General features: G+C 40.5%; 1 protein-coding gene across 1 annotated transcript; it reads right to left on the bottom strand.

Annotated features, from left to right (window-relative positions):
- Positions 1-245: 245 nt before the first annotated feature.
- On the bottom strand, positions 246-12,774 carry LOC123758396 (uncharacterized). Its single transcript, XM_045742752.2, has 2 exons — positions 12,470-12,774; positions 246-2,155 (listed from the first exon to the last, which is right to left on the bottom strand). Exons 1-2 carry the CDS (start codon positions 12,500-12,502, stop codon positions 1,127-1,129), a joined length of 1,062 nt encoding a protein of 353 aa, XP_045598708.2. The 5' UTR covers positions 12,503-12,774; the 3' UTR covers positions 246-1,126.
- Between the last annotated feature and the right edge of the window lie 5,176 nt (positions 12,775-17,950).

Genomic DNA, 17,950 nt, shown 5'->3' on the forward strand with positions numbered 1-17,950 from the left:
ATAGCATATATTAAAAAAAATTATAATTATTTTTATTAAAAAAAATAAGTTATTTTTTTCAATTTTATTTTTCGTATTTGTTTATCGGACGATAAACATGAAACTTATACACCCGACTGTACGTAAGCCTATCTGTAAGGGTGCCAATTTTGGAGGAAATTGGTTGATGTCAATCTCAGCCACAGATGGTAGCACCTTTGACTTTAATTTTTGCTTAGTTATTTCAGGTAACATAAATGTTCCTATAACACTTTCATTTTTTATTCAATTGACATGAAACTTGCACCTTATATGTAAAGTTTATGTCTCTAAAATACAGGGCCAGCGTTTCTTCCTAAGTTCATTTATTCAGTTTATAATAGCAATACACATGTTACATTTGCATATTTTTTTGGGGGAAGTTTGACTATTTGTATTGGGAAAACTAAACATGTTTTGGAAAATTTCCGACCTCAGATCCTTTATTATATGCTAATGTGTCAGAAAAGTGTCATAGAATGAATATATCTGAAACGTGTGGTTGTATTTAAACATTTGAAAATGTGTAATATTCGTTGAAAAAAATAATAAATAAATCTACCTTTCTATTTAGGCTGCAGTACTAAAGCTTGGAACACTTGTAGCCCTTTTCATATACAACTAGTCAAAAAATATTGGTTGACATTGAACAACTTTTAATAATTAATCTATTGACCTCTGCTTTAGCATCTTAAGGGACATTAAGCTATCCACGAGCCGATATAAGTGAGGCTCGTAACACCCAGGTACAAGGTAGTCCCAGACGGGTAAGAACAAAGAGGGTGGTGGTTTTAGAGATGTGGTTCAAGGGTTCAGAACAGTGGGTGGAGGGGGGGGAGGAGCATAGAGTGATGGACTCAAAACACTGGGCGGTGGGCCTAAAGCATAGAGTGGTGGGCTCAGAACAGTGGATAGTGAGCTGGAAGCGATGGGAGATAGGCATAAGACAGGGGGGGGGGCTGGGTGATGGGCTTAATTAAGACAGTTGGTGGTGGGTAAAGATCAGTGGGTGGTTGGTGTAGAACAGTGGTAGGTGCTCTCTGAATAGTAGGAAATATGCTCTGAGCAGCGGTTCAAAAACAAAGAACAGTGGGTGGTGGATTCTAAACTATGGTTGGAAAGGACAGACGGAGGGAGAGATACAATAAGCGTAGGCGGGGTTCGTGTTGAAGACCTTGTCGCCTAGACAGGTACCAATGTCGGCTGGATAACCGACGAACTGACAGATGAAGTACTCTTGCTCACACGTCGTACACTTGGGGAAGTAGCCCACGTTTGTACAAATCATCGAATCCAGGCAGTTAGGAGTGGGTGCTGTTGTAATGCTCGGTCCTGTTGTTGGGGTGTTCGAGACTGATGTTGGGGTGTTCGAGACTGATGTTGGGGTGTTCCAGATTGATGTTGGGGTGTTCGAAACTGATGTTGGGGTGTTCGAGACTGATGTTGGAGTGTTCGAGACTGATGTTGGAGTGGAACTGCCTCCCTCGGGGGTTGTTGTATCATCCCCAGGAAACGAGGAAGCACACGGTGCGCTACAATCTGCGCCATCTATACACTTACCCTCCGCAACGTCAAAATATTGCCCTGAAGGGCAGGTAAAATGATAAGAGGGATCGGCTGGTCCACTAGCGGGGCAGAGGTAGTACATGTGACAGTCATAAGGGTCTTGGGTCTCCACTTGACTATCCATGCAGTAAGCAGCACACGGGTCCCTACAGCACACGGATGGGCTCACCTCGCAGGCCCCGGAATCGCCGTTAAAATAAGGGGAGTTATCGGGACATGGCAAGGGCCCATAGACGTTGCCACCAGTGCAAAAATAATAGCTGCTGCAATTCTTTGGGTCAGGACGAGTGCCCGGGTCGCTGCTACACTCTAATTTGCACTCAGGAAGTATGCAGGTATTTTTACATGGTACGGTACCAGTACAATCTTGAGCAGTACTATCGAAAGATGTACCATCCGGACAAGGCAGAGACACGTCGGATGCTTCACCATCGGCTATACAGAGGTAATACCGAGTACAGTCGGAAGGATCTGCAACCTTATCCCGAGGATTCTTGCCGGCACAGTCTGGTTCACAGTCACTCAGGGCGAGGACCTGGGAGACACAGAGCAGCGCCGTCACCCACGCCACCTGCAACAGACACCCGCCATGTTAATGTTTCTGCTGAAACTACCACTGATAAAACATGTTAAAATATATCAAACATTACCTTGAACTGGAAATATAAAATGGTAAAAATCACAAACATTTTTTACAAGCATTTGCAGTTAGTTATTGTTATAGTTGTCAGTGTTGTTATAGCTGTCAGAGTTGTTATAGTTGTCAGTGTTGTTATAGCTGTCAGTGTTGTTATAGTTGTCAGTGTTGTTATAGCTGTCAGAGTTGTTATAGTTGTCAGTGTTATTATAATTGTCAGTGTTGTTATAGTTGTCAGTGTTGTTATAGTTGTCAGTGTTGTTATAGTTGTCAGTGTTGTTATAGCTGTCAGTGTTGTTATAGTTGTCAGTGTTGTTATAGTTGTCAGTGTTGTTATAGTTGTCAGTGTTGTTATAGCTGTCAGAGTTGTTATAATTGTCAGTGTTGTTATAGTTGTCAGTGTTGTTATAGCTGTCAGAGTTGTTATAGCTGTCAGTGTTGTTATAATTGTCAGTGTTGTTATAGTTGTCAGTGTTGTTATAGCTGTCAGTGTTGTTATAATTGTCAGTGTTGTTATAGTTGTCAGTGTTGTTATAGTTGTCAGTGTTGTTATAGCTGTCAGAGTTGTTATAGCTGTCAGTGTTGTTATAGCTGTCAGTGTTGTTATAATTGTCAGTGTTGTTATAGTTGTCAGTGTTGTTATAGTTGTCAGTGTTGTTATAGTTGTCAGTGTTGTTATAGCTGTCAGAGTTGTTATAGCTGTCAGTGTTGTTATAGCTGTCAGTGTTGTTATAATTGTCAGTGTTGTTATAGTTGTCAGTGTTGTTATAGTTGTCAGTGTTGTTATAGTTGTCAGTGTTGTTATAGCTGTCAGAGTTGTTATAGCTGTCAGTGTTATTATAACTGCCAATATTGTTATAGTTGTCAGTGCTGTTATAGTCGTCAGTATTTTATTAGTCAGCGTTGACCCAGCAGAATATACCAGAGAACTACTGCCATTCGCAATGTTTTACATTAAAAAAATGGCAAGAATTAAATTGTTTATTATACTGGAAGGGAGACCCGGAAGTCCCCTGGTCAACCCAGACACCATATATGTGTGTGCGTCCATCTTTCACTTTCTCAGTCTCTCTATATGGTCTGTCTCTGTCTCTGTCTCTGTCTCTGTCTGTCTGTCTGTCTGTCTGCCTGTCTGTCTGTCTGTCTATCTGTCTGTCTGTCTGTCTGTCTGTCTGTCTGTCTGTCTCTGTCTCTCTCTGTCTCTGTCTCTCTCTCTCTCTCTCTCTCTCTCTCTCTCTCTCTCTCTCTCTCTCTCTCTCTCTCTCTCTCTCTCTCTCTCTCTCTCTCTCTCTCTCTCTCCCTCTCTCTCTCTCTCTCTCTCTCTCTCTCTCTCTCTCTCTCTCTCTCCCTCTCTCTCTCTCTCTCTCTCTCTCTCTCTCTCTCTCTCTCTCTCTCTCTCTCTCTCTCTCTCTCTCTCTCTCTCTCTCTCTCTCTCTCTCTCTGTCTCTCTCTCTCTCTCTCTCTCTCTCTCTCGCTGTCTTTCAGAATAAATTTAATAACAGTTTTTATTGTTGCTATCAACCTAACTATTCACAATTATATCACATTATCGTGATATATCAATTAACAAATCCAAAGGAGCCGTGATGAAGGTTCGAACATATGTGTTGGGTATCACCAGATGCGAGCTCTAGTCAACTGCACCACAACTTTTCATTTCTCTCACGACTGTGCCACGACGAAACATGTCGTGGCACAGTCGACTGGAGCGCCTAGGAACACCCAGTGCATAGGTTTGACCTCTCATTTCGGCTTCTGTGGATTTGTTAATCTATCTATTGTCATTATTACAAGTACTATAACACTCATGCTACTTTTATTATTATTACTACTACTTCTTTACTTATAATAATATTGTCCCTTACTTCTACTTTCTCTACTACTGCAAATAATAATAATAATAATAATAATGATAATAATAATAATACAATACTCTCACAAAACTGGACAACAAACATTTAATCAATTGTTCAAATATTAACAATTGTATAATAGCTGTATGTATAACAGATTACTCCCTCATACCCTACACAGTTTCTCTACAGCTTACTCCTTTATACCTTACATTCAGCTTCTTAACAGCGTATTCCCTAATACCCCACATTCAGCTTTTCTACAGCTTACTCCCTTATAATCTATGTTCAGCTTCTCTACACCTTTCTCCCTCATACCCTACATTCAGCTTCTCTACACCTTACTCATTCATACCCCATATTCAGATTCTCCTCAGCCTACTCCCTCATAACCCACATTCAGCTCCACTACACCTTACTACCTCATACCCCACATTTAGCTTCTCTACAACTTACTCTCTAATACCCCATTCAGTTTCTCTACAGCTTACTCCCTCAAACCCCATATTCAGCATCGCTACACCTTTCTCCCTCATTCTTCACATTCGGCTTCTCTACAGCTTACTCCTTCATTCACCACACAAACAGCTTCAGCTTGTGAGGGAATGGCTCACCAGCTCACTTACAATGGTTCTCTTCTGCCTGTACCAGCCAGTACACTTGCTAAGTGCACTTGCTAAGTGCGCGTACTTACATTTGGTAACCAGTAACCGAAACATCTTGTGTTAGGGATCATGTGAGAGTCCTAGTCAACAGCATTCCAGAAATGTTTCCCTGGCCGGGGTAGCACGTCTGGTTACAGAGATATGCCGATAGGATCATTTATTGTATGGCTTGGAGCAAGAACTCTAGATTTGCGCGGGATTCCTGGGACAGCCTGTGGCGAGCGTGGGCCTCCCACAAGCTCCAGCATCGTCGCCATGGCAACGGTCGCCATCTTAGCAAACGTCTAGTGAGTCGGCCATTTTGGCGTGCCCTAGGGGCCCTGCTACACCACCGCTGATTGGTTGAGAGGGGTAGGCCGGTGTGTCCCTCCCTCTCATTGGTTCTTTTGAGGAGGACTCGGGGATCACCGGTGATTCTCCCACAAGCATCATTCTGCTCCAGTCACCACCATAGCCTGACGTCTCTCTTGCCCATTCGGCGAAATTGGGCAAGACGACGTCGTGGTGACTGTCTCTTCAGCTTCTCCACCGCCGCCTCCACCAAGACCGCCAGCTGCAGTCAGAATCCAGCTGGAGTCCTCGTCGAGGGGTAGAAAGATAGGGAACGAGTGAGAAAATCTGGGTCGTGGGTAATTTGCATACGAGCAGTAACAGACTCTTGGATCCTCATACCAGTGATTATAGACGTTCTAATTCCTGCTAGTGCTCTGTAGCAGTCGATGGGGTATAAATGAGTAAGTACTTATGTGTGTATTTCTGGTGATTAGTCAGTCTCTAAGCCTGAATTCAAGGTCAGGTGTTCCGTCGCATTGTCACTAAGCACCTGTAGAGGTGAAGTGAAATGTGGACGAGGAGATAATCACCCTTGTCGACATCTTGTCAGTCCAGAGGGACATACGTCTTGTGTACACAGACGTACAGTGTGTGTGTGTGTGTGGGTACACACGGTAACATAGTATTAGCCAAGGACTAAGAGGATGTCCATGTAATATTTTATATTCCATTCTGGTATAATTGTGGTAATTCAATCATTTTTGATCGTCCGTGGGACGGAGTGATATTATTTCATGTATAATCTTGCAGGTATGGAATTCCAGTACTGAGCGCTCAGGTTAGTGTCAGTGTGTGACGTCAGGAAATCATGGCAATGATTATTGTGGAGTGATACCAGATTGTGGTGTTAATTTCTTGTTTTGTTCTCAGGGCCGTGACAAGTGTGATTTATAAATATATATTGTGGCTGCAGTGTTAACGTAATTTTGATAGAATTTTGGCGAGTGGATCAATAAATCACTCACCCATGTGATATAAGGAGTGCGAGATCTTCTTATTGTTCCCATTAACATTTGATAGCTGTAGGCTACATGTGACAGCTGTAATTATATATATATATATATATATATATATATATATATATATATATATATATATATATATATATATATATATATATATGATCGTAGTGTCACGGTGCCCAGTGTTATTGTGTTATTTACTGTGGTGATTGCAAATGTGTGGACCTATGTTCTAAGTGGTAATTAGAGCACTGGGGTCATTTGCAACAGTAAGTGTGTGTAGTATTCTAATACTTGGAAATTAGAGTACTTGCCGTGTGTGTTATTGCAAAGGGGTTGTTATTGATGGTGAGTGTTGCAAGTGTTGGTCAATCACTGGGGTGTGATTGCAGTTCAGTAAAGTCATTGTGGGGCAGTGTTCTAGAGGGTTCATGTCCTGTATGTTATTTTACTAGGTTCTGGAGTATTGTCAATGCAACCGGATTGTAACGTAAATCACTGTGATTTGTTAGATTGATATATCATTGTCGTGGATGAACTCGGCTGTAGACAAGTACTTGGGTTTTATATTCTCCTGTTTATCTGGTAGGACATCGAAGTCCAGTATTCAGTGAGGTGATTGTGAGGCAATTAATATAACGTAACCAAGGGAACGCCCATTGCTTTAAGAGAATTTGTTCTTTGTCAATTTGAGTAACGTAGAATACGTTTGGGTTAATTTACTTTCCTGCAAGCAGCTACGGTAGTCTCAAGGAGCCTAGCCATCAGCCAGATAAGAATTAGAGTATTGTCTGTCGTAATTAACGGTCAGTGGGCCGGGTAATTGACGTGTTTCAGGAAGTCAAAGTAATTAACTTCGATCCTTGTTGATCGACTCACACGAAGGCTCCATTGTTCCATTAACGTAACGTCGTTATTTATCTGCCCGGAAGTACCGGCACTTGATTGACTCGTGGGAGGAGTAACGTCATTTTAGAATAACGTAAACGTGGTGCCTAATTACTGTTATTAGCCACCTGAATTGGTCTGAGTATGGAAGGCTCAGATGGAATTCATACCTTAATGTAAATTGCTGAGCCAGTGTGAAAGGTTGCGTATTTAATTGTTTAATTATTAATCTTGAGGATAGTAATTAATTACTCTAAAGGTAATCACGAGTGATTACCGTTCTCTTAGCACGTTGGACATTGTAAATCAGAGTTTACCATCGTTGAGTGATTGTAACCGATAACGTAAATTAACGTAACTTGTAAAGAGATTAATCAGCTGTCTGGAAGTACAGGGATTAATGGGATTTACTCACTAAATGCTCGACGGGTAGAGTGTTGTGTAATTTCCGCATTAGTAGTGACACTTGTAAGAGTTATTAAATCAACGTAAATGTTATCTGGTTATTAACGTAAATCAAATTGTTTTTGATTGTTGATCGTCCGTGAGACGAAGTGTTAACGTAAAGATTAATTGTGGAAGGGTTGCTGGAGTTGCCAGTGAACCCATTAGTCATTGATGTCATTGACAGGCTACTGATTTGATTGCATTGCAACCGCTATTGCAGGTGTAGACTGCACAGAGGCGTAAAACAGTTAGGAGGTTACTGGAGACGTGTCTCAGAACCTACTGTGTCATATGTTGTAATTGTGATTATTGATCTGTTAGTTTGTTTCTTGATTGATTCCTCTGTGTTCACACCGTATGTTCGAGTTAGTTCATTATGCAGTCAGAGGGGCTGGTTCCTAGCTGTCTTTGATAGTGTCACAGGAAGGATTTCGAGTAACGTCATTGATATTTCTTTTGTTTTGTTGTAGTAGTTAGTACTTTATTGAATAAACTAAGTTGTTATGTTGACCACTGTCTTTTCGTTACACCCCACACATTTATATGGTTCCTTAAGTGTACTGTCGCACTCGACTATTAAAATTGAGACTGATTCATGGGTTTTGGACTATATATACGGCACCACACAGATATAAATTATGGTTGTGAAAGCCAGGACCTACTCGTAAGATTCGCTTCGGCGATTTGCGAAGGTCGACGACAGAGTGGAGGGGATTTCAACTTTTGGAGGTCTCTGCGTTTGCTCGCGCCTAGTCAATTGTTAATAAACGGACCCAGAGTGAGGAATGAGCTGCTTACTACACTGGTGTGTTAGCTAAGCAAGTCCTTCCTCAGGCGACCTAATTGAATATCACGGCAGGAATAAAAGTTAAAGAATCAAAGAAAATTCTTAGAAATTTTCCGAGCTCAATTCTTCAACTATTTTACTTATTCCACTATCCAAACTCTCACATAGCTTGCACCCTCATACCCAACACAAAGCTTCTCTACAGCTTACTCCTTCATACCACATATTCAGCTTCTCTACAGCTAACTCCTTCATTCACCACACACACAACTTCTCTAAAGCCTACTCCCCTCATACCCCACATTCAACTTCTCCTCAGCTTACTCGCTCATACCTCACATTCAGCGTTTCTACAGCTTACTCCCACTCATACCCAACACTGCTTCTCTTTAGCTTACGCCCTCATACCCCACACACAGGTTCTCTACAGCTTACTCCCGCATACCCCACTCACAGCTTCTCTATAACTTACTCCTTCATACCCTACAAACAGCTTCTCCACAGCTTACTCACTCATATCCCACTCACAGCTTCTCTATAACTTACTCCGTCATACCCTACAAGCAGCTTCTCTATAGCTTACTCCATCATACCTCAGATTCATCTTCTTTACAGCTTACTTCCTCATACCCCGCATTCAGCTTCTCTATAGCTTACTCCTTCATACCCAACATTAAGCTTCTCTACAGCTTACTCCCTCATACCCCACATTCAGCTTCTCTATAGCTTACTCCTTCATACCCAACATTCAGCTTCTCTACAGCTTACTCCCTCATACCCCACATTCCGCGACTCCTCTGTGTGAAAATCTTTGAAATTCTTCAATAATCGGAGAGAGTGAAAGACCTGGGGGTTGGTATCACGCCAGATCTGTACCCAGAAGCCGTTATCAAGAGGATAACATCAGCGCCAAGTGCCATGTTGGCCAACATAAGAACGGCCTTTAGAAACTTGTGTAAGGAAGCATTCACAACCTTGTAAACCATGTATGTCAGACCAATCCTGGAGTGTACAGCTTCAGAAGGAAGTTCATATTTCGTCAAGCATAAAACTAAATTGGAGAAGGTTCAGTGGTTTGCCACCAGACTAGTGCCCTAACTGAGGGGCATGAGCTATGAGGAGAGGCTACGGGAATTAAACCTCACGTCGCCTGAAGACAGGGGAGTTAGGGTTATACAAGATTCTCAAAGGAATTGATAGGGTAGACAGAGACAGTTTATTTATTACAAGGGAGCACACGCACTAGGGAACACAGGTGGAAATTGAGTGCCGAAATGAGCCATAAAGACATTAGAAAGAATTTGTTTAGGATCAGAGTAGTTAATAAATGGAATGCATAAGGCAGTGATGTAGTGGAGGCAGACTCGATACACAGTTTCAAGAGTAGATATGATAAAGCCCAATAGGCTGAGTAACCTGTACACACCTGTTGATTGACTGTTGAGAGGTGGGACCAGAGAGCCGAAGCTCGTTCCCCGCGAGCACAACTAGGTGAGTACAACAAGGTGAGTACATCTGTCTTCCTGACACCCTACACTCGGTTTCTCTACAACTCCCTCTCTCAAGATATTATATCTAATCAATTTTCTTCAGAAAAATAACAAGAAACATTGATTTTAAAGTTTTTTCTATTGACATTGTTTTTGGTAATCAAGGGAATAGTTTCCTGAATTTGTTATTGAGAGAAACATCGCAAAAACGTTTAGGGGGCATAATGCTAAATATGCAATAATTGAAAACTGGTTCGATTTCAATCAAACTATTTTGACTAGTTGTATATGAAATTGACTTCAACTGGTCCAAGTAGCAGCATTGTAGCATAAATAGGAAGGGAAAATAAAATATTTAATTACATGTCAACGATTTTCGAAAATGGTAAAAAATTAACATCAAACACAAGTGTCAACTGAAATCATGAAATTACAGTAGCATATAATATAAAAAATAATAATTAGTTTTATCCAAAAGAAAATTTAGTTAATTTTTTTTTCTTATTTGTTTATCTGGCGATTTGCATGAAACTTATACACCTGACTGCTATATGTAACGGTGCCAATTTCGGAGGAAATTGGTTGATGTCAACCTCAGCCACAGATGGCAGCACCTTAGACTTCCTTTCTTCATTACTTTCTTCTAAGTAACATAAACGTAACTTCTACTCTTTAAATTTTTTATTAAATTTACATGAAACTTACACCTTATATGTAGAATTTATGTCTCTACCATGGGTATGACGTATTTTTTCCTAAGTTCATTTATTGATTTTATAAATAGAAATAAGCGTGATATATTTGAATAATTTTGTGGGGGGAACTTTTGACTATTTGTATTAGTAAAGCTAAACATATTTTGGAAAATCCCGTTAGAAAAAAACTATATTATATGCTAATGTGATAGAAGAGTGTCATAGAAATGATTTCATTAGAAACTTGTGGTTGTAGTAAATGTTTGAAAATGTGTAAAAGTCGTTGAAAAAAATTCTCCCTTTCTATTTCTCCCTTATCATCTTATATATATTATATATATATGTATATATATATATATATATATATATATATATATATATATATATATATATATATATATATATATATATATATCTATATATCAACTCCTTTTTTGTAACAAAGTTCAAATAAAGTAAATATATATGTGTACATACAAAAGAATGGGGGTGGTAGGAGAAGATAATATTAGTGTTCAGTGAGAAACCACAAGGTCTCCTCTGAATACTTTTTATTTTCTTCTCCGAGGCTATGGGTCCCCACATTGGCACCAGAGGTGGTACCCTCACAAACTTTTTTTTTATATATATATATATATATATATATATATCATCATCTTATCTACATTTCTTCCTCCCGTATCATTCTTAAATGCTCTCAACTCTTTAAGACATAACTGTAACATGCTCGTGTCCGAAGCTAGACACAAATACAACAATATTATTAAGGATGGTGACAGTCTATTTCATGTGGTCTCCATCTCATGTTGGCCTCCGAATGCATGATAGAGCTGATAAGTTAGCCAAAGAATCTGCCTTTAAAGGAGCCGTTGAGTGTAACCTTGGATTGTCAATGTGCAATCTGAGAGCAGCATTACACCGAGAACTTCAACAAGATCTTGTAGATCTGAGGCAAAGTGAAATTGACACCAGTAATTCCATCTATCATCATACTATCATGCAAGAGGAACCACACATCTATGGATCATCCAATAAAATCAGCAGACTTCTAGATGCTACTACTGCTAGGATTAGACTCGGTTACAAGTATCTCTGGGAATTCTCATTATCTGCTGATGTAGACCTGCCCAAATGTAAACTGTGTCAACAAAATTATTCGCACACCCTCCGTCACTATGTGATGGAGTGCGAGAAGATACGTGAATTTAGAGACAATTCTATAACCAATGTTCCAGCGATGTGTAAATATTTCATTCAAAATGATCTGCTACCAAAAATTTTAGCCAAATATCCCCAGTTTGCTAACTGTAGGTAGTAACTGAGGGATTGTAACCTATCCACCGCTGCCCACTGGATGGGGGGCGGTGTGCAGGACAAACATATAAATTGTGACACTAGATCTCCACATATGTCAGTTGCTTAATTTAGAACCTGTACTTGAGGTCGATTTTGAACCCATTGTTGATGTGACGACTTATATTGAATTTTGTAACTAGCTCATCAAGATTGTAACTTGCTTAGCTAAATGAATTGTGGGGTTCAGTCCCTAAGCCTATTATGTGTCTCTGTAACCCTTTCCACTACCGCCCACAAGATGGGTAAGGGGTGCATAATAAATGAGCTAAACTAAACCTTTCTATTTAGGCTGCGATACTGAAAAATGGAATAGTTGCAACCCTTCCATATACAACTAGTCAAAAAAGTTTGATTGACATTGAACAACTTTTTAATATCCACCATTATGGCCTCCTTAAACACAACATTAACAAATAATTTTGTTCAATTCTTCGACTTATTGCACCTAAACGTTAAAATTTCTTTTAGACAAACAGCTTTTTTAAACCCAATTGTGTTTTGCCCGAGCTATTACATATTAAAATATTTGCTGCGTACTTTGATGAAGATAAACTGTTTTTGTATGGACACGTTAAGTAGACATTCTAATATACAAGACAGACATACCGAGTGATAGATTTAAGCGTTCACCTATACAGATGTAAACAAAGTCTTAGCCCCCAAAATACCACTAAAAAAATGTAAATTACGATTAAATAATTTTATATTCCACATATAAAGGGCTATTCTTTAATATATACGTGGATTTTTATATATAAGTGAATATTCCTACCGACAGGAACACCAGCAGCAGCCGCATGGTCATGTTGAAGAAACTGTACAGATGACGATAAACAGCTGACGGTGGACAGCTGACGGTAAATAGCTGACAGTGGACAGCTGATGGTACAGCTCACGGTAATCAGCTGGGCGCTTTGCTGATGCTACTGACTGCTCAAAAAGCTGTCTCCTGCTGAATCTGTGTTGTCGTTGATCGTACAGGTGTATTCTTTGGTCGGTGCAGGTGTGCCGTAGTGTCTGGAGCAAGCGGGATATGATATCTGGATGAACCTTACTATCGGGACGCGAGTCTATTGCAGCTCCTGGTACCTTGGAACGAACATATATATATACCACAACTCTTATCAAAGAGACACGGGAGACATTTCCCGTCACGCAGGGTGCAGTCGCACCTCCATAGATCTCCAGTATCAGCTCTTGATACTGGTAATGGCTCAAAAGGGCCGCCACTTACGGGCTATTCATGCCCGTGCCACCTTTTAGGTGGCTTAATCTTTATCATCATCATATCAAAGAGACGCAGTTGCTACACGGCTGAAGAACCCATTAAGACTAAGCAAATACAAGGAAAAATTATGTTAGGTGATTATTTATTGTTTTGTATACAATCGTGTTGTTCACTGGTCGTCCTATAAGGCAGCATATGTTGCACACGAGAGGCCTTTGGACAACATATACTAGTGTGTATATTAAGGTTCACATTTTGTTATGGAAAGTGCTCACAAAAACCAGATTCTGGAAATAAAATAAAAGTTTACACACTGTGGCCCGGACGTCCCTCGTGGCCACAGTTGTGTAAACAATGAACAACGAATGGAACCTGTATACAACCCTTGTATACACGACCCTTGAGTACACAGCCCTTGTATACACGACCCTTGTATACACGACCCTTGTATATACTGCCCTTGTATACACGACCCTTGTATATACTGCCCTTGTATACACGACCCTTGTATATACAACCCTTGTATACACGACCCTTGAGTACACAGCCCTTGTATACACGACCCTTGTATACACGACCCTTGTATATACTGCCCTTGTATACACGACCCTTGTATATACAACCCTTGTATACACGACCCTTGAGTACACAGCCCTTGTATACACGACCCTTGTATACACGACCCTTGTATACACGACCCTTGTATACACGACCCATGTGTACACGACCCTTGTATACACGACCCATGTGTACACGACCCTTGTATACACAACCCTTGTATACACAGCCCTTGTATACACGACCCATGTGTACACGACCCTTGTATACACGACCCTTGTATATACTGCCCTTGTACACATGACCCTTGTGCACTCCTTGGTTCACATAACATTAATCTGTATATTTTTAACTCTTGCACATAAACGCTTTACTTCCTAGAAAGCCCCTTCACAGTATTTAGAAGCATGTCAACCACACCTTGCATGCCTAACACATCAGCTCCAGCCTCTGCCTTGTGCAACAGGCTTTCTCAATATCCACAGGTGTCATTTGCGTCTTAAAAATCTTCCCCACATGCTTCTACTTGTTATTATAAATCTATGAAAATAAATCAAATTTTAAATATTTAAAGATAATGAGAAAAAACATACTTCAACTTTGTAGTGCCTGGAACAATGTTCATTATATGAAAAATTTGCTAAACATTAATGGAAACTATCAGAGAAATGGCGATTTATCACGTTTCTAAGTTGTTATTTTCCTCATCAAAAAATACAGTACCTCAAATACTCAGCAATATCAGTTCTCCTGATATAAATAACTTGTTAAATACTTTCAGTCACTTAAAATATATACGTTGGCAACATTCTAGCATTGCGGATATGATTTTGAACATTTAAATACGAATCATTAGTCAGGACAATCCGCCCTCTCGAATCTCTAAAATACATCGCATTTTGACATATAAATCCCCAAAGGCCCAAAACTGATGTACAAAAAATCATAGCGACTCGAAAAATTGAAGTGATGTCCCATCCCCGTATTCGTGGGTCCTCGGTTAGGTTAGGTTTAGGCAATTTTTTACTTGAGTTTATTGTTATTGACTTTGGGAACACTCGCTAGGACGGACTGGCTACAGATTCTTCCAATCTTCTGACATTCCACACAGCCTTAGAAGGCAGTCTTTCTAAACAATTCAACTAGTTTATTCGCAAATAAAAACATTTTTAAAAACTCCTGTAACTTATTGTAATGAACGTGTGGTGTTTGCAAGCATTCCTTCTGGGGTATCATGGCCAGACGCGCACATTGGAACAGATATCGTGCCTGGAGCAAGCGGGTTGTGGTGGCTGATTGAAGCTTGGTGTGGGTGAATGACACTACTCCTGGTATTGATTAACTGGCGGGAAATTTGCCAGCCGTCGTTGTGATAATGTGGTTATTGGAAGAGATAATGGCTGGGAGAGTTTTGTAATGATGAACATGTTGTGTGTTCTCTTGAAATTAACATTGCTACAACTAACATAACTAAAATTAACATTACTAAAATTAACATTACTAAAATTAACATTGCTAAAATTAACATTGTTACAACTAACATTAATAACTCACACCCTCCCCATGTCAACAAAACACACGAACCCTCCCCAACCCCCAACACCCCTCCTAATCTTCCCTCCTACACACACGCTTCATATCTCCACCCACACATATCCCCCCATCTCCTCCCGCCCTACATACACCATCCCACTTCCTCCTATTAACACCCTCCCCATATCTCCCATACACACCTTTGTAGTCATATCCCAAAAATTCATTATTTTTACTTCACACTATCTCCATCACTGTAACCAAAAGGTTGCACCCAGTATGTAAATCTTTCATCTGAACGTGCGTTTTACATGCCACTGTCTGAATTTTTTTTTTATTAACATATTAGGTACATCTGCATTAGTGCAGCTACCCTAGACTATATGAAGTGGAGTACAGTGTGTCAAAAAAGCTAACTAGGTGATGCTAAGAAATCCCCATCACACAGGATGGTTAGTCATACAGAGGCATGTGATAAGCGGTCTGCACTGGCAGACTCCGGATGCATTTTGAGGATATCAACAACACAAGATTGAATAAGGTAGCAGTGGTAATACAAGTCTCCATCTCGCAGGATGGTTAGTCATACAGAGCCATGTGTTTAATAGCCTGCACTGGCAAATTTTGGGTATACTGTGAGGATATCTTCAAGAATACGAGAGTGAATAAAGTAATACACAAATGCTACTCTACGGGTTCATTGCAGAACATTTCACGTCCACCGACTTCGTGTACTCACCTAATTGTACTTACCTAATTGTGCTTGCGAGGGTGGAGCTCTGGCTCTTTAGTCCCGCCTCTCAACCGTCAATGAACAGGTGTACAGGTTCCTGAGCCTATTGGGCTCTATCATATCTACACTTGAAACTGTGAATGGAGTCAGCCTCTACCACATCACTTCGTAATGCATTCCATTTGTCAACCACTCTGACACTAAAAAAGTTCTTTCTAATATCTCTGTGGCTCATTTGGGCACTCAATTTCCACCTGTGTCCCCTAGTGCGTGTGCCCCTTGTGTTAAATAGACTGTCTTTATCTACCTTATCAATTCCCTTGAGAATCTTGAATGTGGTGATCATTGCCCCCCTAACTCTTCTGTCTTCCAGCGAAGTGAGGTTTAATTCCCGTAGTCTATCCTCGTAGCTCATACCTCTCAGCTCGGGTACTAGTCTGGTGGCAAACCTTTGAACCTTTTCCAATTTGGTCTTATCCTTGACTAGATATGGACTCCATGCTGGGGCTGCATACTCCAGGATTGGCCTAACATATGTGGTATACAAAGTTCTGAATGATTCCTTACACAAGTTTCTGAATGCCGTTCTTATGTTGGCCAGCTTGGCTGGCGTAAGTGGTGCCTGGCTGGTGTATGTGGTGCATAGGGGATGACTACTTCAAGGGGGATCATAAGGCCTGATACCAATCGTTTAACACTATAAAAAGTTTAATGAGATTAGTCCCAAGCGTCTGACCTCCAACCTCAATCAGACAAATTAATGGACATTTTATTTTATTGACAAGTTTTTCAACCTTACCCAGGGTAGAGCTCTCTGCTGGCTCCACGGCTTCTAATGTGTTAGTCCCTGACTTGGTACCTGCCCTTACTAACCCCCACAGTCCTCTTCTGCCATTTCTATAATAATGGCTACTTCTACGTCACCAGGCGTGACTACGGGAACAGGAACTGGAACCACTGTGGAGACATGGAGGGAGTCACTCCTTGTCCATCCTCTCTGCATGGTCCCGTCCTTCATCTCACAGCACAATCATTACCAATGTGGGGTTCCTCTGAGCCCTGTCTCCACTGTCGTCCTTCCTCACGGTCACAGTTAATGTCCACCCTGCCCTTGTAGCGCCTGACATTCATCACCTACCTAGATTTCATGCTGACATCACTACATTGCCACTACCGTTCTTCAGCACCAAGACCAATAAGCCAAATGCCTTCTCATCTTCCTCCCTTAAGGGAAAGAAGACCTCAGTCTCCACCTGAGATCTCGCTGCATGTAGGTCCGTCTTCAATCTCTGATGACCCCAATCTTAATTACCTCTAAGTTTCGCCGGTGTTTCTTTTTCTTCACAGTTTTTCTCTCCTTTTTTTTAATCCGTTCCGAGAATGTCTATTATTCAGTGTAAATCATCGCGTTTTTTTATGCAAAATAATTCTTAATTTTAGCTTTTAATTCAAGAGTTGATTTGTCTCCAAGACAATCGATGCTTGACACTCATCGTGGTAACTTCAGTGGTTATGTCTTCATAACATCAAGAAACCCTTTCAATGAATGTCCAAGCATCGATTCTCTTTTAATTTGGACTGAAGTTATATCTCTTTACCTTTTTTGTCGAACAATTATCCCATTATTTATTAACTTATATATATATATACAAGATTATATTTATTTATTTATTTATTTATAGGACTATGCTTATTTATTTATATACAAGATTATATTTGTTTATGTATTTATATACAAGATTGTATTTATTTCTGTATTTATACAAGATTATATGTATTCATTTATGCGAACAAGCCTGAATGGTCCCCAGGACTATATGCAACTGAAAACTCACACCCCAGAAGTGACTCGAACCCATACTGCCAGGAGCAATGCAACTGGTGTGTACAGGACACCTTAATCCACTCGACAATCACGACCTGTCATAAGGAGGTGAAAGGTGGTCATGATGGTCGAGTGGATTACGGTGTCCTGTACACACCAGTTGCGTTGCTCCTGGCAGTATGGGTTCAAGTCACTTCTGGGGTGTGAGTTTTCAGTTGCATATTATCCTGGGACCATTCAGGCTTGTTTGCATTTGTGTTCCTCATGTGTGCCCCAAAGAATGATGTGATTTGATAAAATACTATGCCCAAGATTACCGTCCGAGTGCCGGCGGGGGGGGGGGGGTTCAAATAGCTTCGGCTATCACTTCCTTATG

This window comes from Procambarus clarkii, chromosome 11, assembly GCF_040958095.1.
Source record: "Procambarus clarkii isolate CNS0578487 chromosome 11, FALCON_Pclarkii_2.0, whole genome shotgun sequence".
Lineage (NCBI taxonomy): Eukaryota > Metazoa > Arthropoda > Malacostraca > Decapoda > Cambaridae > Procambarus > Procambarus clarkii.

Excerpts from the sequence above, each read along its gene's own strand:
- LOC123758396 (XM_045742752.2), bottom strand. The coding sequence starts at position 12,502 with ATGACCATGCGGCTGCTGCTGGTGTTCCTGTCG. Across the intron at positions 2,156-12,469 it reads TGCTGCTGGTGTTCCTGTCG|GTGGCGTGGGTGACGGCGCT; the intron begins GTAGGAATATTC and ends TGTCTGTTGCAG.